This window comes from Sinocyclocheilus anshuiensis, unplaced genomic scaffold (genome assembly GCF_001515605.1).
Source record: "Sinocyclocheilus anshuiensis isolate Anshui unplaced genomic scaffold, SAMN03320099.WGS_v1.1 scaffold509, whole genome shotgun sequence".
In the NCBI taxonomy this organism is placed as follows: Eukaryota; Metazoa; Chordata; class Actinopteri; order Cypriniformes; family Cyprinidae; genus Sinocyclocheilus; species Sinocyclocheilus anshuiensis.
In genome coordinates, this window is record NW_015539853.1 from 170235 (window position 1) to 193241 (window position 23007).

The window sequence follows — 23007 nt, forward strand, 5'->3', positions numbered from 1 at the left end:
TAGAGTTTTTATAGCTGTTGATGTCAACAGACAATGATTCAGATGCACTCAGCAGTTCTTATGAATCCTACGATGAAGAGGATGAGGAAACTAAAGGCAGAGAGAGGACGCACCAATGGCCCTCAGAGGAGAGTCCAGTCGGTCAAATGAAAGACTGCCGCAAATGCGCCTTCCTGCTTCGCAAGAAACGCTTTGGGCAATGGGCTAAGCAGCTAACAATCATTCGTGAGAACAGACTTCAGGTGAATCGCACTGGAACTGTTAAAAGAAGGGAGACAATCTAACATCTGATCAATTCGGCAAGCTCTAAACATAGCATTTATTCTCCACAGTGCTTCAAGAATCCCAAAGATCGCTCTCCACACGTTGACCTCCCCCTAAATCGCTGCAATGTCATCTATGTGCCTAAAGATGGATGCCGCAAGAAGCATGAGCTTCGTTTCTCCATGCTGGGAGGAGAGGCACTAGTGCTGGCTGTACAGAGCAAAGAACAGGCCGAGAGCTGGCTCAAGGTGCTTCATCGCAATATATGACATAATATAATGGCTATTTACTAACTAAATAAATTAGTTTAAATGATTTTAATATGTGAGAAGCAAGTCATGCACAGTTATGTAGGAAATCCAGGGTTCCCATTGTTGTGGAAAACCTGGAAATATCAGAGAATTTAAAAATGGTGATTTCCAGGCCTGAAAAAGTCCTTGAAATTAATACAATCTTAAAAAAGTCTAGTAGTAATGATTTCTACTTATGCTCAGTGTTATTTTAGTATTATTTACATAGACTATTATAGTATTTGTTAACATTTTAATTAGCTTTTATTTTTATACTTTCAGCTTTCGTTTTAATTTTAGTTTATGTTTTAGTCATTTTTTTTATTTGCTTTTGTCATTGTTTTTTTCCATATTTTTATTTACCTTTATTGTGTTTATATTTCCGTTTTAGTTTGAGTTATTTCAATACTTCAGTTTCAGTTAGTTGCCTAGGCCACATTTCTAAATTTAAGTTTTTATCTTTTATTTTATTTCAGCTTCATGCCAAAATTTGTAATCGTTTTAATTTTGGTTAGCAATAACAACGCTGATGCTCAACTCTGAAATATCTCTTTGTCTAGAAATGTATCTTTGATAGTACAGTATCTATGAAGTTATTTAAAAAAAGTAATTTGGTAATCAAAAATGACAGAATATTGGAGATGAATTAGTCGAAAAGTGTGGGATTTTTCTTTAACAATGATACAGCATTTAGGGCTCATTATGCAAAATTATTTGACCAATCAGAATCAAACCTGATCACTGTATAGCAATAATTCTTGTAAGCTTATTCCCTTTAATGTTCTGACTGTTTTCAGTTTTATCATGTGTGTCGTGGTATCATGGATCAGAATAAATCTGGTTCTGACAGATTTTATTTTATTTTATTAGTTGTATGAATCTCTTCTGTTAAAACTATGTAGGTCATTCAGGAAGTAAGTAACCTGGCAAACAACATTAATGGAAAAGAGAGTTCATCCTCTCCGATGATACTGCGAAAACTAGAGCTGGATAAGGTAAGGCTGAACAGATTACTAGCATCCTGTAGCCCAGAGTACACTACGGCTAAACTCTTACAATATTGACCAGTGTGGTGATGATCCATATAATTGCTCTGTCTTCTTCCCCGGTTATTGCAGATGATGGCACCAGATAAACAAATTTCTGATTCTGACAGCGCAACCAATGGAGACGTTACCCGTGAGATCTGTGAGAATGGTACGGATACAAACGATCAGCTTCTTTGCTTAGCGAATGCTTTTGGGGTCAGAGTCGGTTTTCCAGGTGTGGAACGTTTCCTCTTGTTACTTCTGTGATGTCACGCTGAAACAATAGCATTAGGAAGGATGTAGCTGCTCTGTGCAGTACTTCCTGTGTCTTTGATGTGTCCTGAGGTTTGAAGTTTGTCCTTTTTAATGAGTCACATCCATCTTTTCTTGCTTTTTAGGTTTTGTATTGGCATACACATTATATTGGTACTTAATGGAATATCAGCCAAAGTTAGAAATAGTTTTTTATTGATCATGATTGGCCGATATTGAAATTAACTGTCCATGTTCATTTCCTCTATTTTTACATTTGAATGACCCTTTCTGTCATCTAAAACTCACTTAAAGTTAAATTTTTAAAGCACTAATAATTGTTAAATTGTTAAATGTTATTTTAGTAAATCTCAAAATAATTATATAATTTTCATACTGTATATTATAATGTTGTGATGCCTAAATTCAATTGCATTTAAAACTATTGATTTGTAATATTTTATTTTTATTTATACAAAATAGTATAGAATATTAATATTGACCATTTACCAGTGATCGGCCAAAACATGAAAATAGTTATCGTCTTATTGGTATCATCAAGATTTTTAATAATGTGCACCCATAATTTCATTAAGTTCAAAAAGGAAATGATTTATTAGTAATTTAGTATACGTAAATGACAGAAAAAGTCATGGAAATTCTTTTGCAAAAAAGTGTGCAAAGTTTTTTATGCAGTACTTTATATTGTCTTGAACCCTAAATTCACGTGTAACATTTCAAATGATTGATTTTATTTTTATATAATGTTTTAATGTTTAATAATGATTTATTTGGACAAAATAGTATAGAATTAGCCATTCAGCCATTTATTGGTTATTGTCCAAAACATGAAAATAATTATTGGTTTATTTGTATCGTCCAGAGTTCTTTTTTTAATCATTTCATTTTAAAACTAAGGTTGGGCACTTTTAGATTTCAGGATTTCAATAGCGCACATCCCTTGTTAAGTTCACTTTTCAAGTGTTACAGATGGATCTTGATTTAAAGTATGCATAAAAACACTTGAAATCTCATTGCTGCAAGAAACAGCTATACACTTAAGTATGCTGTTTTTTTCCCCTCAACATTGCAAACAAAGGAAATCAAAGGCATCTTCGTAAATAGAATCCAAACATTTGTTATGTGTCTTGTCCTTGCACTATATGCATCCTCTTTTGATGCTTCCTGTGCTTCTTCCTGTAGGGAAGGGCAAAAAAGGGACATTCTCTGAGCTGACTGGATCTATGAGTCGAGCCGCTGGCAGGAAAATCAACCGCATTATCAGTCTTTCCAAGAAGAAGCCGCCCTTGCCGGGCGAAACCAACACGCTTTCCCACCTGGATGACAATCCCCGTTGTGGTGAGGGGGCATAAATCCACCTTTCCTTTGTGATTAGCTGTTGCTCATTTTCATATTTTGAGACTTTCCTGCAAGTTTCTGAGGGTTTCTTGTCTTTTGCTAGGTTACTTGAATGTCCTGGTCAACCAGTGTTGGAAGGAGCGCTGGTGTTGTGTGAGGAATGGGACTCTGTATCTCCATAAGGACAGAAGGGACATTCACACCCATGTGAGTGCTTTAGCCCTGCATGGTGTAGAAGTCTTACCCGGTCTTGGACCCAAACATCCTTTTGCCTTCCGCATCATGCGAGCGAGCAAAGAAGTGGCCGCCCTGGAGGTAAAAACTATGGATCTTCTGTTACATTGTAAGATGTTTCATTTAAAAAAAGCATATGGGTAATTCTGTATGTATAATCAACCTCAGGCGAGCTGTTCTGTGGAGATGGGCCGCTGGCTGGGGGTTTTGTTGGCTGAAGCAGGCAGCGCTACCACCCCTGAGGCATTGCATTATGACTATGTGGATGTGGACACCATCAGCAGCATCCAGAACGCAGCACGACACTCTTTTCTGTGAGTAGTAGAACTGAGGATATTTAGCCTGTTCCAATTGGAATGTGTAAAGTAGTTCACTCACAGATTTGTGGTATTTTCATGCTAATTCTTGTTTTATTAAATTTTTCATGCCATAGGTGGGCGACCTCCTCTAGCAGCGCCTCCACAGATCCACGGACTTATGATGAAGTACCTTATGAAAGCGTGTTGGTAAGGTGTTAAGTTAAAAATATATCACATATGCATTAAACATGTATTTATTTATTTATTTAAATTGAATTGAATTTAAATTTTTAGTAACAATTACTTAGTGGTGTTTTGTAAAATCACACCCCTCAGCAACAGTAAAGAGTAAAGACTATTCTATTTCAAATAAATGCTGTTTGAGTTTTTTTATTCATCAAAAAATCCTGAATAAAATATCACTGTTTCCACAAAATTATTAAACAGCAGCATTGATAATAATAAGAAATGTTTTTTACACCAAATCAGCATATTAAAATGACTTCTGAAGGATCATGTGACACTAAAGCCTGGAGTAATCATGCTGAAAATTCAGCTTTTCCATTACAGCAATAAATCACATTTTGAAATATATTCAGATTGAAAAGTTAATTGTAATAACATTTCACAATATTGCTATTTTTACTGTATTATTATCAAATAAATGCCTTGTTGAGCATAAGAAATTTCATTCAAATTTTTTTTTTTGGCGTTCATGATCAAAGAGTATAATGAAAACTGATCATTTTTGCTGTGTGTCAGATTTTACTTAGAGATTTTTATGACATTTGAAAAGAATGTTTCAGCCAAGTTAGGTGTTGTTTCTGGAGTTAACTGGAGAATAACCACAGTTCTCTCAGAGTTTTAGTTCATTTTCCAAATTAGCCCGAAAGGCAGCAACAAATATTTATTTTCTCTGGTTTATTCTCTAAAATGTTTTTGTAGTACCATTTCTTTCTTTGTTGGGTGGTTAAGTTATGCAACAATCTTTGTTATGTCTAGTCAGCTACTAATATTCTGTCATTGCAAGCATGTTCCTTTTAAAAAGGAATCCCTAAATAAGCACATTGTGTAATGCTGAAGTAAATACTATCATACTGAAAACCAAGACGTTAACAAAAATGTTTAAATTTTGTTTTGTTGCCACACAAGCTGTAATTGCTCCTCATTTTTTCCCCCTCTACTCTGTCTCTCTTCCACCAGCAGGTAGATGACAATCAGTCTAAACTGAAGCGTTATTCCTCTATGTCCAGTGTGGATACAGCCAAGGGTGACACACAGATCACAGTGAAGCGACACGGTTCCTGTAAGTTGTTTCCACTGGAAAATCACTTTTTTTTTTGGTTAATGCTTTCAGCATCATCTAGACCAGGGTTCCTCAAATCTTGCCCTGGAGGGCCAATGCGCTGCAGAGTTTAGCTCCAACCCTGATCAAACTCGCCTACCTGTGATTTTCTAATGATCCTGAAGACATTGATTAGCATGCTCAGGTGTGTTTGATTAGGGTTAGAGCTAAACTCTGCAGGAAAGTGGATCTCGTGGGCCAGATTTGAGGATCCCTGATCTAGACATGTATACAAACACAATCATAGCTTTACTGATTAAATACCATTTATGACCAATTCCGTCTTATTTTTGTGTTGTAGCTGTGAATCACTACGGTAAATATGGAAAGACGAGGGCAGAAGAAGATGCACGACGGTATCTCAATGAGAAAGAGCAGCTCGAGAAAGAAAAGGAAGTAATCAAGAAGAACCTGTTGTCACTGCGCTCAGAAAAGAGGGTGGTGAAGGAAGAGCTGAAAAAGGCGACTGGTGAGAGAATTGACTGGTTTGACTGTTAATCAATAATATGCAAGGTGGTCTGTTACCATTTTTGCAGTATTTGGCGCCACCTACTGACAATATCCACAGTTATGGGAGTTGTTCATTTAATGTTATATGTTTTGTACACTGCCATTCAAAAGTTTGAGATCAGTAAGATTTGTAATGTTTTCAAAAGAAGTCTCTTTTGCTCATCAAGGCTGCATTAATTTGATCAGAAATACAGAAAAAAACTGTAATATTGTGAAATATTATTGCAATTTAAAATAATACTTTTCTATTTTAATATACTTTAAAATATAATTTATTCATGTAATGCAAAGCTGAATTTTCAGCATCATTATTCCAGTCTTCAGTGTCACATGATCCTTCAGAAATTATTCCAGTATGCTGATTTATTATCAATATTATAATAGTTTTGCTGCTTAATATTTTTTTTGGAAACTGTGATACTTTTTTCAGGATTATTTGACGAATAATAAGTTAAAAAGAACAGCATTTATTCTAAATATAATTATTTTGTAACAACATACACTACCATTCAAAAGTTTGGGGTCAGTATTTTTTTTCTTTCTTTTTTTTTTTGGAAAGAAATGCTTTTATTCAGTAATAAAGACTTATATTGTAAGAAAAATGTATATTTTAAATAAATGCTGTTATTTTTTTAACTTTATTCATCAGAAATCTTGAAAAAAGTATCACGGGTTCCAAAAAAAAAAAAAAAAAAAAGCAGCACAACTGTTTCCAACGTTGATAATAAATCAGCTTATTGGAACGATTTCTGTAGGATCATGTGACACTGAAGACTGGAGTAATGATGGTGGAAATTCAGCTTTGCATCACAGAAATAAATTATATTTTAAAGTATATTAAAATAGACAACCCTTATTTTAAATGGTAATAATATTTTACAATATTACTGTTTTTTCTGTATTTCTGGTCAAATAAATGCAGCCTTGATGAGCAGAAGAGTCTTCTTTAAAACAAATTTAAAAATCTTACTGATCCCAAACTTTTGAACAGCAGTGTACATGTGTGCATCAGATAAACAGCAGAAAGCCATGGAGCAGCATCTGGCCCAGCTGGAGGAAAGCTGCCGGCAGAAGGAAGCTGAGCGAGTGGACCTGGAGCTGCGACTTACGGAGGTGAAGGAGAAACTGAAAAAGTCTCTGACTGGAGGAATGCTGGGGGCGCCTGTGGAAAGCAAACCCACCATTAAGGTACCTGCATTCTTGACTTTTAATATGCTTTTCCCTCAGATGAACTTGATTCTACGGTAACATTTATTTATATCTTAATACCTCTAGGTTCCGGTTAAAAAAACGGAAGATATTTACAATGGTGCCATTGTGCCGGTCAACTGTGCATCTGAAATGAAGAAACGCCCCCCTTCCATCTATGCATCCACCAAAGGAAATGTCATGCAGAAAGCCAAGGTATACGGTTACACAGATATTCGATGAAACACACATGGTGATGCTTGAGATGTGTAACTGTCAACAATAATAAATGTTTTATTCTTCTCTTTTTTATGTGTTATTCTTATCTTTTTTTATTCTGTTCTTTCTGTTTTATTTATTTTGTATTTAGGAATGGGAGTCAAAGAAAGTGATGTAATTATAGCATTGTCATCAGGAGAGTCTGAGGATCTGTTTAAGATGGAGTATTAAAGGAATAGTTCACCCAAAAATAAAAATACGCTAAACATTTACTCACCCTCAGACCATCCAAGATGTAGATGAGTTTGTTTCTTCATCATAACAAATTTGAAGAAATTAAGCATTACATCACTTGCTCACCAACGGCTCCTCTGCAGTGAATGGGTGCCGTCAGCATGAGAGTTTAAACATCTCCTAAAAACATCACAATAATCCACAAGTAATCCACACGACTTCATCACGAGTACATAAGGACATGAGAACATTTTCAGCAATTTTCATTTTTGGTTAAACTATTCCTTTAAAGCGAAGAAGAGATTGTATCTGTGATCATGCCTTCTGTCCACTACACTGCACTTATGCAAGGGACAGTTGATCGTATATTTGATGGTAGCCTGTAAATAAAAATGAATGTTAAATAAAAATTGCATGAAGATGGCAAGGATAAGGGAATGTTCAGGAAACAAAGTGTTTTATAAACACCTGTTTGTTTAATATAAGTGTTAAAATAGGTGCCTGAATTCTATGAAAATTGTCTTTTCACATCTTAATATATTCTGCCACAGGATACTGATGTGGCCTTCCTGCTGATTTCTTTGTGCAGTTTTGAGAACAGTGTTAATATCTCTCTCTTTTATATGTTATGTGAAACTGAACTGCATTGCATTCAAATGATTTTCCCGTTTGTTAACACTAGGGCACTTAATTTACCAGATTTATTTATTTCTATTTTGTGCATAAAAGCAGTCTAAAGAAAATAATCATTGTTTTTTTTTCTTTGCAACATCTAGGTAATTTCTTGTATTAAAAGTGTGTTCAAAAATGGCTTTTTTGGAGTTTTGTTTATTTAAGCAAATGTCTTTTTTTTTTGTTTTGATTGTGAATTACACTGTAATAACATCAACTAAAATGGGCTTTGCTTCTAAAAGTTGTGAACTGGGGGGAAAGTCATGGGCTTAACAGCATTCATCAACATATAATCATCAATCATGTATCAAGCAGATCCAGGGTAGTCAACTGGGGGTCTATTAATTATTGTATACAGTGCTACAGATAAAATGACCATTTTATATTAGGGGGTCTTTGAGCAGGCTGGGTGGTCCTTGCCTGGGCCACAAAAGGTTTACAACCCCCTGAAGCAGATTATCGTGTTTAGTAAAATATTAAATCAGTCAAATACAATACAGAAGAACAAAAACACCAGTCAGAATGGATGGTTTTATAATAAAAGATAAGTTGCCGTAGATGCGAGATTTCAGTTCTTTTCAAAACCAGGAACGCGAGATTCACAGTTGTTTTAGTGAATCGACTCACTGATTCTAAACAGTGACTCGTCGAGCATGTCACGCGCGCTGACCACCCACACGCTCTACTGAGGAAATGGCCGTGCGGTGTCTGTCCGTAACGAGATTTCACATCGATTTGTGCAGGTTAACACCAAGTGCAGTCAACAGGTAAAGCTTGATTTATAGAGTAATATTTAGACAGATGTGCTAATAATACGAGAAAAAACAGGGTTTTGTTAACATTATCGCCATTTTAACCGTTTAAAGTGTGAGGTAACGTTAGGCGTCTCTGCTAACTGGAGTGAGTTAACGGACTCGAACCCCAGTTTAACCAATAAATACAACCCAGACGAGTTTAAATTCGTTAAGAAACGACGAACCCGTCGACCGTGGTTCGTTTGGTACTTTATATTGTGTTTTAAAGTTGTTTAGCAAGATTGCTCCATCAATCACATCTTTCACCTTTAATATCACATCTGTGTTTTGCTTTAACGTTTCGTCCTTTCCTAGTTACGGGCTATTAAATGTAACAATACTATTATGACCTGTATTAAAACAGTGTCAGATATCGTAGTAAGTGCATCGGCAAGCCCTCTGATGGATTTTCTTACATTTATGGTTGTTTAGTGTTTTCAAAACGTTACTTACCGTTGTGTAATCATCAATCCTACGACTCATTTACTTTCACAACTATACATGTTAAACGGACTGAACGTGTAATTATTCGTGATGATGAATGGCTTTTATTGCATTCCTGTGGATTCTCTTTGTTCGTGGCCCATACCAGTGTAAACGGGGCAAATTGACCCTCCTATTGTCCTAAGAAACTGCAGCCATCTGTGATCATTTTGGGTCACATTTAACCCACATTGAAAATCGTTAAAAATAAAAGATTTCTTGTTTAGGATATAGTGGGGTAACCCAAATAGTTTTTTATTATTTATCAAATTATAGTTTTTATCTATTTAATATCTATTTTTATCTATTTCACATGGCAAGATAATCATGGCCACAAATGAATGAATCCCATGATTTATTAATTTGATAGCTTTTTTTTTAGGTAAACTGTGGCCATGTTGGGCTAATTCATTCTCATGTTTTAGTTAAGTTGTGGTTATGATAAACTAAAATGGGAGAGCAAATTATTACATGCCGAATATTTTGCTGTGGCATTACAAGTGCTGTAGTGTTTTAGGAGAAAAAAAAAGATCCAAGTGCCCTTTTGGCTTGAGCGGCTGTTATCTTCATTGAATCCTGCCAGTAAACAGTAAATGTGGAGGGCTAAAGCTTTGAAAATATAAAAAAATATTTTGGGATCAAATTATATATTTTTTTCTTGTTTGTGTTTGTTTCATGTAATATTAATTTGCCAATCAGATCTTTTTATGCAGAAAATGTTATAAAGAAATGTGTTACATGAGCATTGCAGCATTATGTTCAGCACAAAGCTAAATACCACAGTCCTTTAAATAGTTAATAAAAAAAATACAATAAAATGTGCTTACCTTCAGGCCATCCAAGATATGAGTTTGTTTCTTCATCAGAACAGATTTGGAGAAATGTAGCATTAATTTTAGCATTTAAATTTATCACGTACTGCCCAATGGATCCTCTGCAGTGAATGGGTGCCGTCAGAATGAGAGTCCAAACAGCTGATAAATACATAACAATAATCCACAAGTAATCCACATGACTCCAGTCCATCAGTGTGTTGTGAAGCAAAAAGCTGCGTTTAAAAAAAACAAAAAACCCACCATCATTAAGACATTTTAAACTCGAAACCAGTCAAGAAAATCGGTCAATTATCCATAATTTTGCTTTCTCCAACGTCACCTCATCTGAATCGGGAGTGAAATATGCACAGAATAAGCACTGTTTACATGCAAAAACAGTTCTAACAAAAATATTGTTGGATTTTGAAGTGAGAGCACAAAAGGCGATGAACTTTCACTGGAGGAAGCATTTATTATAGACTTGTATTTTGGCCAGAAGAAAGGTAAAACACCTTAATGATGGATTTGTTTTAGTTTTTTTTTTTTTTTTACTTCAAGACGCTAATTATTGAACTGGAGTATTGAATGTGAATTACTTGTAGATTATTGTAACGTTTTTATCAGCTGTTTGATCATCTCATTCTGATGGCACCCATTCACTTCAGTGTAAAAGAGGCATTTTTGTCTCACATATATATATATATATATATATATACATATACAGGCTTTAGAAGATGTCTAATAAAAAATAAAATGCGCATTTTGAAGTGGTGATCACGCTGTGCATTTGACAACTGTTTTCTTTTTTCTTTCCTCCAGGTCCGTCGTAGGCCTCTTCAGCACTGCAGCAGAACATCGTAGTGCTGGTGATGACTGCCATGGTGATGGAGATGACGACCACAGTCACTCTGTGACACATGTCAGGACCTTAGAGATAAGAGCTAGAAAACTGGAAGAGCAGGTTCACGACCTCACTGTAAGTTCAAAATGTGTGAGAGAGCAAATGAATTAAGGGTTTCAGTTCCAATGTAATAGGACAGATAAGAGTACCAGCAGTTTATGCGAGCTGCTGATATTCTAAAATCACTCACCGTACTGCAAACAGCAAAACAGAAGTGCTGAACTGCCCATACAAATACCAGGATGTGCAGTATTTGTTTTTTTGACTGGTTGTAGTCAGGTAAACAACACGTACCAGCGTTGCGTCATTGTTCGTTCCTCAAGCCAAGAACAGACTCTGGCTTCCAAATGTGAACAGTTCTGGTGGAAAAGGGGTATTTGTAAGCTATTGTAGCTTTTTAAGAAACTAAACATTCATGATTGAAAACAAGTCAGTTAGAGTTTAAATATATGTGACCCTGGAGCACAAAACCATTCTTAAGTCGCTGGGGTATATTTTTAGCAATAGCCAAAAAAACATTGTATGGGTCAAAATTATCTATTTTTCTTTAATGCCAAAAATCATTAGGATATTAAGTAAAGATCATCTTCCATGAAGATATTTTGTAAACTTCCTACCGTAAATATATCAAAACTTAATTTTTGATGAATAATATGCATTGCTAAGAGCTTCATTTGGACAACTTTAAAGGCGATTTTCTCAGTATTTTGATTTTTTTTGCTCCCTCAGATTCCAGATATTCAAATAGTTGTATCTCGGCCAGATATTGTCCTATCCTAACAAACCATACATCCATGGAAAGCGTATTTATTCCGCATAAATAATTTCATGAATTTTATTATCATGCATAAATCTCAATTTCAAAAAATTGACCCTTATGACTAATTTTGTGGTCCAGGGTCACATATGTATATGGTGTTCTGGAGTAAATGCAACATTAATAAAGGATAATTATCACCTGCTATATCGATCTGGTCAGTATTTGGTCGTTTTAGGGTTATTTTCATTGGTAAATATCAGTGACTTATTGCCTGACAGTGATGTCAGTGGATTTAGTGAAATTCAAATAAGTATTGTACACATACATTGCAATCACACAGTTTTACTTAATTGTTATAATTCAATCGTATAATATTGATTATATTTGTAATTTGGTTATTTTTTGCTTTTGGCAATTATTACTCAAACTTTTTGTGCTTTTCACAGGAGAGATACAAACGAGCCCTAGCTGACTCAGACAATGTCAGAAGAAGAACACAGAAATTTGTTGAGGACGCCAAGCTATTTGGTAACTTACTTTAATTTAGCTGCACATTATAGCTGTTCACATTGCATTATTATAGTAGCATTACATTGAACATTACGCTCCTCCTATAGGGATTCAGAGTTTCTGCCGTGACATTGTGGAGGTGGCAGACCTGTTGGAGAAGGTTGAGGAGAGAGATGGAGTACAGCAGCTGACACAATACCTGGCACACATACAGGGGCGGCTGCAGGTCATCTTCACTAAGCATGGACTGGAGAAGATGAGCCCTGTGGGATCTGCCTACGACCCATATCAGCATGAAATAGTCTGTCATACTCCAGCAGAGGGAGTGGAGCCCGGCACCATAGCTGTGGTGAAGCAAGACGGTTACATGCTGCATGGACGTACCATTCGCCATGCCCTTGTGGCTATAGCTGTGAAGACGCAGGAGCAGTGACGGCCTTAGCTCAGTCCTCTCCTGCTTATGTTTTTTTTACACTCTTAGTATGTACGATACCAATGTTCTTACATCTCTAGACAACTACACATTTGACTTACTCTTTGAAGTAATGGTTATTTATATGCATTTATAAATGTTGCTTTTTTGTTTTTCTACCTTGTAATCTACACAGATTAATCAGGGTTTTTGTTTGTTTGTTTTGAAACCCGATTTACAGAATGTCCAATGCCCATTTAATGTTTGGAAAGATTCATTATTGTCTTGTGTGTGTTCCAAGACACTACATTTGTAGTGTAATAAGAATTGTAGTGTTAAATTGACCTGGAAAATGCACTTTACACCCTTGTCATGGTGGCTTCTGTAAGTGATTAGTAGTTTTGGAGCTCAATGGCAAAACAGTAATGACTTTTATAAGAAAGTAACACTTTACAATATGATTCTATATGCTTTAACACTAGTTAATGAATTAACAATGAACAGCCATGTTTACAGCATTCATTGATCTTAATTTTAATTTAAGAATATACCATTCGTTCTACATAGTATTAGTTCATAATGCATCATATTAACATGAAACTAATGTTAACGCATAGAATATTATTGTAACGTTATCAGAAAGTCTGGCTGTTGTGAAATGTGTCAAGTAAGTGTTAGTACCCAAAACAAATGCTAAAAGGTTTCTGTTTTAGAGCAGAGAAATGCACGAGATAAATATGTATTCAAAGTGGAATTGAACGAAATGTTATTTGGGAGATAAAATGAACATAAAAATATATGTATTTATTTGTTTGCAATAGTTTGCCCTGACGGTTTTTTTGTAGTTGAGAAGAAAAACTGTAAGTTATTTTCTTTTAAACTAAGGTTCTTACAGAAGTATTCTTTGTAAATGTTGCAGACAATTAGTTTTGAGTGTATGTGTGCGAGGCAGATGTTTTGACTGAATAAAATCTCATCAGTTGATCATTCTGTGCTGTAGGGGTCAGTGTCTACAAATGTATCTCAGTAACGTTACGTGCCGCCGAGTTACTGCAGTGTAGGTGAAAAACACCGGAAATACAAATAGTACATTACACATTATAGGGAAGCATCCTACTGGTTTTTGTGAATATTGTCAGACATTAGAAACCATAGAACATGTAATTTTAAGTTGCAGAAGTTATGATTGCAGGAGAATAATCCAGAAGGTGGCGGTAATGCAACGCTCCTGGATGCAAGCCGCCGTTAAACCTCAAAGAAGAAGAAAAACCGGAAATACGGTCAGATTTGCAGCACTTGTGTTCTCCAGCAACACAAAATCTCCCTCAAGTTGTTTCACATTTTTTTTTGTAGCGAAACATGACAAAGGTAAAGAAGGAGAAAACTGGCGAAGAGGAGACTGGGGGAACAGAGAAATCATATCAAGAATTGATAGCTAATGTAAACCCAATCGCAAACCCGCTTGCATCGCGTAAACTAAGCAAAAAGCTCTACAAGTGCGTCAAAAAAGGTAAAAATGTGTAAAAAATACAAACTTTTTTTCTATAACCGTAAGCTATAGCACATTTGAATCGGAATCAAATGTATTAAATATGGCTGTATATAGTTTTATTGTTAAAGAGACAGACAGCCACGTGGTTGCAGTCAGTTATTATAAATGTTCCTCATTATTTTCCATAGCAGCTAAAATCAAACAGATCCGACGAGGAGTAAAAGAGGTACAGAAGTTTATCAACAAAGGCGAGAGGGGGTAAGGCGAGGTTATTTTCCTCGTGTGTGTCAGTATCATTCAGTCACTGGTCGGTCAGTTCACGGTTATGTTATTTTAACACTGTTTCTGTCATCTTGTAGTATTGTGGTGTTTGCTGGAGACACTCTTCCCATCGACGTGTATTGCCACTTACCAATCATGTGTGAAGACAGAAACATGCCCTATGCTTATGTGCCATCTAAAGTTGTAAGTTCATCAGAACTGTACAGTATATGATATTATAATTGCCTTTCTAAATCAAAGATAGTACAGAGTTACAATACTCGCATGTTTGTTTTCCTCTTTCTGCAGGATTTGGGTTCATCAGCTGGATCGAAGCGTCCCACCTGTGTTATCATGATCAAACCACATGATGAATATAAAGAAGCCTATGATGAGTGTCTGGAGGAAGTCACGTCTCTGCCCAAACCAATCTGAGGACACTTGAATGTTTTATTTTTGTTTTTAAAAGAATGATTGAATATATAAAATCAGATTAGAATGGCTGTGAGTGACTTTGCATGGTGTTCCTGTTCACCAGTGCGTCTGTCATGTCATGTAGAGACTGAACCCAATTCTGGATCGTCGTCTTTGTGGACTTCTTCATTTGCTGAAAGAAGCACAAATGTATGATAGCAGTTAATATGATGTTGCTTAAACGAAGCTTTACTTCGTGTCACCTGACAGTGGATAGAGCTGTTGTTCAGCCTGTTGTGTTTCTCTAATGTTTGACACTCTTGATCTCTGAAATGTTTGATGTATTGATTGGTTTACTTTTCGTTTTTCATAACTGCTTTGGGGCCGTGGACCCCAGAGAGCTCCAAGAGATGTCAAAATAAACCTTTTCATTTTTTTTTTTTTACTGTTTCACATTATCTGGTTTCTTTGGTCTTGATTTAACTGTTTGTATTATTTAAGTGGGTGTCATACAAAAACACTTATAATTCATAAAATCTTGATGTTTAATTTTAAAATGCAGTGCTCTGAACTTTAAAAAAACATCAAAATAAAATCATCGAACACGTTCTGCACAGAATACCATGCATTTGCATTCTGAGAGAATAAATCTTGAGTTATTGGCCTCATGTATTTCCACATACATTATTTTAAAACAAACATGTTTGATTTGCTAATGTTAATATCACACTAAATTGTGTGTGTGTATATATATGTATTAAGAGATTTTATATTAAAAAAGATCTTACAAGAGTTATTGGCCTCATGTATTTCCACATACATTATTTTAAAACAAACATGTTTGATTTGCTAATGTTAATATCACACTAAATTGTGTGTGTATATATATATGTATTAAGAGATTTTATATTAAAAAAGATCTTACAAAATAAAACAAGATATGGAAATGTTGATGCATTAAAAAAATTATAAACAGGTAGACCAATATGTAACGTTAATACCATTTCTCCTGTCTTGGATGACATGACGTTAATGCATATTTCATAATTTGTTCTGTAAAATAGCAAAAAGGTGTTGGCAAGGTACTTGTTTTTCAGACATCTAAGATTTGCAGGATGCGACGCATTTAATGACATTTGGCAACAAATCAGGCTGCACTTGGTGCGTTATACTTGAGATCTATAGTAAACATTGACTCACATTCTCAAAACTCAGAACTTATTTATATCTATTATGTATTTATGTTTTCCTTTATATACATATTTTACCCATTTTGTATTGTAGTGGCATTGTTTTCCTTTTACAAAAACTAGAATAATCTTCCTTTAACCTCTTAAGATCCGAGAAAAGATTTTTAGGAAAAAAATAGTTTTTTTCATCTTTTTTTTTAAAATGATATTTCATTATGCTATGTCCTCGGTAGAGGACATTGGGACTCAATTTAAAAAAAAAAAAAGACGAATGAACATGCATAGGCAAAAACAATAGATTTTTTAAATCACCAATACATTTTTAGTTTTCAGGATTTTTTTTTTTACCAAACTTTGTATAAAGATGATTCTCAACTATGTTATAACAGAATGATTTGATATACTATTTTTCTTTCTGCAAAATGTGTGTAAAATGTCCATAAACGGATTTTCTCATTATATACAATGTATCTATAAACTAAATCTAATTTGCATATTCATGTGTTTTTGGGGCAACATGTAATGAAAAAAGAAGTGTAATAATGGGAGTAATAATTGACAAGATTTTCATAATAATATATATTTCATAGAATATTGAAACATAATTTATTTCCCTATTCATTTGTTGTCTCCCAAAATGCCAATAAACATGCTTTTAGTCCCAGTGTCCTCATATGAGGACATGTATGAAATCAACATCCTGTTTCGTAACAGAAAGTCATATTTTGATTTGAAACCCCATAACATTTTCCTGAGATGTTGATTTATGACAGACAGTTTAAAAATTAGACAGATTTAAATAATTACAAAATATTATCATATTTCCATAAGACTGTCACTAAATTAATATCAGACATTTTTGAAAACCAAGGAGAGGGAGTGGTCATAGTGAAACATCCAAACATTTATCTCTGAAAAGCCCTGAATGTGCTCTGTACAGGACATCCAGACTTAAAACTGTGAAATACACCAAAATATAATGTCCTCATATGAGGTCACAGGGTCTCAGGAGGTTAAAGTAGCACAGAAAATCGGCTGTATAATGGACTGAAACAAAGTTTGACAAACTAATGCAAAAGGAAACGCTACATAACAGTGGTTTTGGCAACAGTCCACATGGTGGCAGTATTGTCATTCCAGAAACTGTCCTTCCATTCGAGGTCACTTCTATCCCCCAAGCCTTTACACACTCCTCACTGAAGTTCATTGTATGAATGCAGTATATTGTATCAGGACATGATAGAGATCCCTCATCATTCTCACATATTTACTTAAAGCTCATTACTGTAATAGAATATGACCATAAATAGAGCAGGGCCTCTTTGTTTAGTGCAGCAACACAGTGTGTTAGGTGTTGAAACTGATAAACAGACTCCACTGCGAGTCTCTTTCGTTTCACTAGGCCCAGATTCCTGGTGCTTGTTCAGTCTGTGTTGACATCTTAAATATTTAATACTGAAATGCTCTTACTCCCATGATGTTTGTTGTTTTTTGGCACATATTACTCCCAAATCATGTATAAAAGCACAAGAGAGGGGTTTCAGTCCTTCAGTTTGCTAAAACCTGAGCACTGGACGGTTGACACTTCAGACTACTGCCACTGCTTCCATGATAAAGACATATAAAGACACCAAGCATGGAAGACATGGATAAGGACTGCATTACATCCTGCAACACCTCGACAGACCTGGGAATTATGCAAGGATCCTATTTGTGGACTTCAGTTCGGCCTTCAATACCATCATGCCTGACCTTCTCTCAGACAAACTCACCCCCATCCTCCAAGATCTTTACATCTCCAGAGTGACGAAAAGGGCTAAAAAAAAAAATCACCTTTGACCCCTCACACCCAGCCCACTCAGTCTTCGAACTGTTGCCTTCTGGTCGGCGCTACGGAGCACTGACCACCAGAACAGCCAGGCACAAGAACAGTTTTTTTCCCACAGGCTATATTCAGCCTGAACAATTAATCTTTCATAATTATACATCGTCCATTTATATTAAACTGCACACTTTGTAAATAACATATCTGCACACTAATAAACATATCCGTACATTTATCTAAACAATTCATTTTTTCCTATCCTTCTATTTCTGTATATAGTACATTATTAAATTTTTCTAATTTTTCTTTTTTTATTATATTAGTGTTATATTACATCCCTACTGTGTTATTCCTATGTATGTCTGCACTATCATGTATGTCTGCACTATGTGTTATTCCTATGTATGTCTGCACTATCATGTGTTTCTGCACTATGTTTGTACTTTCTTCTACACTGGAAGCTCCTGTCGTCAAGTCAAATTCCTTGTGTGTGTAAACATACTTGGTAATAAAGCTCTTCTGATTCTGATTCTGATTCTAATAATACAGCTTCTTTCGCTTCACATTTCATCATTGTTTTGGATTCTACATGTTTTTCTTGTCTTTTGAGGTACCAGGAGCACAGTTGGTCCACCAGGTCTGAGGAGGTACTTACAGCAACGATAAACAATTCAGATTTTTTTCTTTTACAGTTGTTGTGGGAAATGCAGATGAATTCAGATTGGAGTTTTAGAAATGTTTGGTGTTTTGGTGCCTCAGATACTCATTGATGAGTTCATTATCATAATGTGTAACCGGACACATGCATTGGCTATTGAACTGCATATTTGTTCTTAATGGATGAAGATCTTGGTGGGACAGAAACTGCATTAATGCATGAAGAAAAATGTGACAAGGACAAGCAAAGGTCCTTTCTGTGAGCCACATTCCAGGCCACGTGTTCACCTATTTACTCCCAACAGCGGGACGTGGTCTGATGTGAGTCACCTGTGTTCAGGGGGATGGTGCCACAGCCAGTGCCATGAGTTTACCAAACAAGCTTTAAAGTTCAGCCATGTTTTAGTGTACACACTTCAAAGTGAGGTCAGTGTTTAATATGGGCGCTGGAGGATAAACAAACCAAAGAAATTAAAAATAAATTCAAGTAATTAATTATTTTAGTTACAGAGGTGTGATATTGTTTGCCTGCATTAATTAGGGGTTAGGGGTAAGCATCACTATTGCTATTTGAACAAACCCTTACGCATAAGTATTAAACTTCAGCGCAAAACTCATTGTGTTACAGGCGCAAATGATTCCTCAAATTATGCGAGTTGCTGAGGAGAGATGAGCTGTAACATCTTTATTTTCATGCAGTGGACAATAAAAAAAATTAAAAACATGATATCTAAGTAGATGATCATTGAGACTTTAGATTTGGAGCTCATAGCTGAAAAACAAGACAAAATAAAACAAATACAGAATATCATTGAAACTTTAGATGTGGAACACCCTAAAAAACAAAAAACATCATTGAGATTTTAGATTTGGAGCACATAGCTGGAGAAAAACAAACAATAAAAGACATAAAAACAATTAAAAAAACAAAATTAGTGCTGTTAAATGATTAATCGCGATTAATCGCATCCAAAGTAAAAGTTTTTGTTTACATAATATATGTGTGTGTACTGTGTTTATTTATTATGTATATATAAATACAAACACATGCATGTATATACTTAAGAAAAATATGTTACGTTTATATATTAAATATATTTATAAATTATAGAATTTATATGAATATGAATATATACATGTAAATACATGTAAATATTTTCAAAATATATGCTGTATGTGTGTGTCTTTATATATACATAATAAATATACACAGCACACACACAATATATTATAAAAATAAAAACTTTTATTTTGGATGCGATTAATTGCGATGAATCATTTGACAGTACCAAAAAAATTAGAATATCATTAGACTTTAGGTGGGGAGTGCCCTGCTGGAAAACAAAACAAAACAAAACAAAACTGTTTAAAAGTTTGAATTGATCTTCATTATAGATGGTTTTAGAGGGATTTTAGGCACTTTAGGCACTTGTCATCTAGACAGGTTGAAAGACCAGCTTAAACCACATAGCAACCAACCAAACACCCTAGCAACCACATAGTAATATGCTAAAACCCACTCTGAACAACTTAGCAACCCATTGCGACAGCCTTGCAACTACCCACAACACAATAACACTGTATTGGTACAATTTGTACAATGGTTATACATGAAGATCTTCACACGATTATGGGTTTATTTCTAGATTTTTTAGTTAATTTAACAATTGTTCTGATGTCAAGCTATTACACAGCACAGAGAAAAGGCACTGTGATGTAAGGCCTCGCTTGAGACAGCAGTAACTGAAAGATGGAGAAAACCAATGTACAGTTGGCTTTCTTCCATACCCTTGTCTATAATTTCATGTTTGCCTTTATCTCCCAAATCTCCACACATTTTCTTTTTCTTTTTTTCTTCTATTTTTTTCTCTGTTGACATGTTTAACGTACCATGTTGGCTGTTTGAGATGGAAATGCAGGAGGATGCAGGTCCTGGCTCATCTACTTTTCTCAGTATCTTAGCCGAGATGTCTTTTCCAGGGCTTGGCACTGCCCTTGCATGTGTTTAGGGTGTCAACAATGCACCTGCTGCCTGCCGTCCCCTCTCGAACACCAGCACGCGCCACCGTGACACCCCCTCAACCCTCACCCACTTCACCCTGCTTCACCCTGCTTCACCCTGCCAGCTCTAACCGGTTCATGTCGTGTATCGTTCTCATAAATCAACACGTCAGACTCACTGCTGTGTGTACAACTGTAGCATTACTGGAACTCTAGTTCTGCGCATGTTCTTGTGTGGCCCATCTTTCCTCTCTCTAAAGTCTGGGACAGTTTCTATTCCGGACAGGTGCTGGTGATAAAGCAGGTGTAGCAGGAGATTTACTGATTTCATCGTATTCTGTTGAGCAATAATTCTGAGCCTGGGGCGTGAGGCACGTAAATCCTCCGCTGACTCCTTCCACCGAGGAGTGACAGTCAAGAGCAAAGCCCCTGTCAACACCACAGAAAGAGAATGTTTAAGATATTCTAGAGGAGAAACTTCATACATATTCCTGTCTTGGGATAGAAAATGCATTTCAAGTTTCAATTATATTTCATATTTAAAATGTATTCAATATTTAAATTTACACTACCTTTCAAATTTTCAAATATTTACACTACCTTTAAAAAGTTTGGGATTGTTAGGATTTTTATTTATGTTATCGAAATTAATCTCTTATACTCATCAAGGCTGCGTTTATTTGTTAAAAATAAAGTAAAAACAGTAATATTAGGAAATATTTTCTTTTGTAATATATTGTAAAATGTAATTTAATCCTGTGATGGCAAAGCTTAATTTTACTGCTGTAGAAACATTTCTTATTATCAGTGTCGAAAACAGCTGTGCTGCTTAAAATTTTTGTGGAAACAATGTCTCTACTGTGACTTTTGATCAGTTTGTTGAATATTAACTAAAGTATTAAAAATAAAAAAAATAAAAACTTTCTAAGCCCAAACTTTTGAACGGTTGTGTATATGTAGTTAGTATAAATGTTTAATATACAGTATTATATTATATTATATTATTTAACATACATAATAAATTAAATATATAAAGTACATTTTACATGCATCTATAAATGTATATATTTCAAATATAGATTTAATATGAATTCTATTAATATATATGTTAAATTTGTAGAATTTGATATGGAGTTTTATTTATATATTATGTAAAATATTAACATTTGTTTAAAAAAATCATATATGTGTGTTTTAATTTGATATATAATGACATTTATTTTCTATAGAATTTTTATATGTTTAGTAGTATTAAAATAAACAAAGAAAATGAAAAGAACAGTGTTACAATTGTGCGATACTAAAGTGAATTTATTATATTTATTTCAGTTAAGTTAACATCAAATATCTCAGGGACTTTTCAAGTAAAAAAAAACTTTGGTCATATGGGGTTTGTGAAAAAAAAGGTCTAACTGCTAAGACATAGTGTTTGCATAGAAAACTATTAAAGGGTTGTCCGTCATGCTTAATTGCTCATTGTAGAGGCCAAAATATTTACATGTAAAGAGAAGAGAGATGGACATATAATAGAAAGATCAGACGGCAGTGAATTATAATGCTCGAGTGGTTCGAAGCATATCGTTTAGAGCTGGCTTTTAACACCGAGATGTCACGTCAAGCTTAAGATCACCAACTCTTTAAGATCTGCATAAAAAGCAGCAGCTTGACCTCTATTTGCATAACAGTGACGTTTGTGTTTGTGTGAGTGTGTGCGTGCATCGGGTTATTGGGGTGTCAGTGTGCCATCAGGACAGCCTTGGGGCGACCGGGGGCTTGTGAGGGCATGTTCTCCACCTCTGACAGCCTCGCAGTTCATAAACTCCTGTCAGCCCTGTCCTCCAATTCACACTCGAATGCACCATCCATGCCCATTTGGAGATCAGCGCTGAAATCTAACTGGTCGAACAAGAGAAAGCCAACACTGACAAATGAGAAACCGCTAGAGACAAACATGTATTTGACTCACTGTACAATACAGAATGTTCCAAGACAAATGAATGCCATTCTGTTTCAACACCCAGTTCTGTTAGTTTGCCATTCGGTTTTTATAAACCATTCAAGCCACTCCTCTCATAGATCAGTGCATGGGGTTTTATGGAAATGCTTCACACACAGACATGCAAAGTACAGCTCCCCTCTTTTAAATATTAAACGGCATGGCTTTCGAAGAGTTTTATGGTTTTGGAAGTTAGGCAAATGGCACATGGCCAGACGTGTTGGAGGAGCCTGCGATCGACAGATGGGTAGAGAAAGTGATGCTCTGAATTATTACATGCTTGTGTCTGTAGCCACAGGCTTTAACAGAAGAGCCCTGTCCTCCATTAGGAGGGGAAAACAGCATTAACGGATGTAGATGCGTGTAGTTGTAATTCCAGGTTCTTGTGTACTTTATGACTTGATGATCTGAAAATATGGAAATGAGTATCTCCACAAAGACCGACGTGTGCATGTCCACCTGCACAGACTTGTAAAGACCCCAGGAATCATTTGGACTGGTATTTGAAATAATAAGTCAAGTTTCAAGTCAAGTTTTATTTGTACAGCGCTTTTCACGATACAAATCATTGCAAAGCAACTTTACAGCAAATTAAGCAAATT

At 35.3% G+C, this 23007-nt stretch overlaps 3 protein-coding genes across 6 annotated transcripts in view; all 3 read left to right on the top strand.

Annotated features, from left to right (window-relative positions):
• LOC107684697 (actin filament-associated protein 1-like 1) overlaps window positions 1-7275 on the top strand; it is a 20542-nt gene extending 13267 nt beyond the window's left edge. The window contains exons 7-19 of one of the 2 annotated variants that reach the window (XM_016481027.1): window positions 31-242; window positions 333-512; window positions 1457-1549; window positions 1673-1751; window positions 3038-3193; window positions 3297-3508; window positions 3596-3741; window positions 3861-3933; window positions 4930-5032; window positions 5373-5540; window positions 6594-6769; window positions 6857-6985; window positions 7140-7275. In XM_016481027.1, coding sequence (XP_016336513.1) covers window positions 31-242; window positions 333-512; window positions 1457-1549; window positions 1673-1751; window positions 3038-3193; window positions 3297-3508; window positions 3596-3741; window positions 3861-3933; window positions 4930-5032; window positions 5373-5540; window positions 6594-6769; window positions 6857-6985; window positions 7140-7166 — 1754 coding nt within the window. In that variant the 3' untranslated portion in view covers window positions 7167-7275. The remainder of the gene's footprint in view (window positions 1-30; window positions 243-332; window positions 513-1456; window positions 1550-1672; window positions 1752-3037; window positions 3194-3296; window positions 3509-3595; window positions 3742-3860; window positions 3934-4929; window positions 5033-5372; window positions 5541-6593; window positions 6770-6856; window positions 6986-7139) is intronic. The other variant, XM_016481028.1, reaches the window with a different exon arrangement.
• LOC107684699 (H/ACA ribonucleoprotein complex subunit 2-like protein) overlaps window positions 1-15319 on the top strand; it is a 17920-nt gene extending 2601 nt beyond the window's left edge. The window contains exons 3-7 of one of the 3 annotated variants that reach the window (XM_016481031.1): window positions 13238-13242; window positions 13900-14079; window positions 14250-14319; window positions 14421-14526; window positions 14632-15319. In XM_016481031.1, coding sequence (XP_016336517.1) covers window positions 13929-14079; window positions 14250-14319; window positions 14421-14526; window positions 14632-14757 — 453 coding nt within the window. In that variant the 5' untranslated portion in view covers window positions 13238-13242; window positions 13900-13928 and the 3' untranslated portion in view covers window positions 14758-15319. Of the gene's footprint in view, window positions 1-13237; window positions 13243-13771; window positions 14080-14249; window positions 14320-14420; window positions 14527-14631 lie in introns of those variants that run through there. The other 2 variants (XM_016481032.1, XM_016481030.1) reach the window with 2 other exon arrangements.
• Window positions 8526-13499, top strand: LOC107684698 (grpE protein homolog 2, mitochondrial-like). Its single transcript, XM_016481029.1, has 4 exons — window positions 8526-8661; window positions 10806-10962; window positions 12094-12175; window positions 12265-13499. Exons 1-4 carry the CDS (start codon window positions 8588-8590, stop codon window positions 12588-12590), a joined length of 639 nt encoding a protein of 212 aa, XP_016336515.1. The 5' UTR covers window positions 8526-8587; the 3' UTR covers window positions 12591-13499.
• Window positions 15320-23007: the final 7688 nt, after the last annotated feature.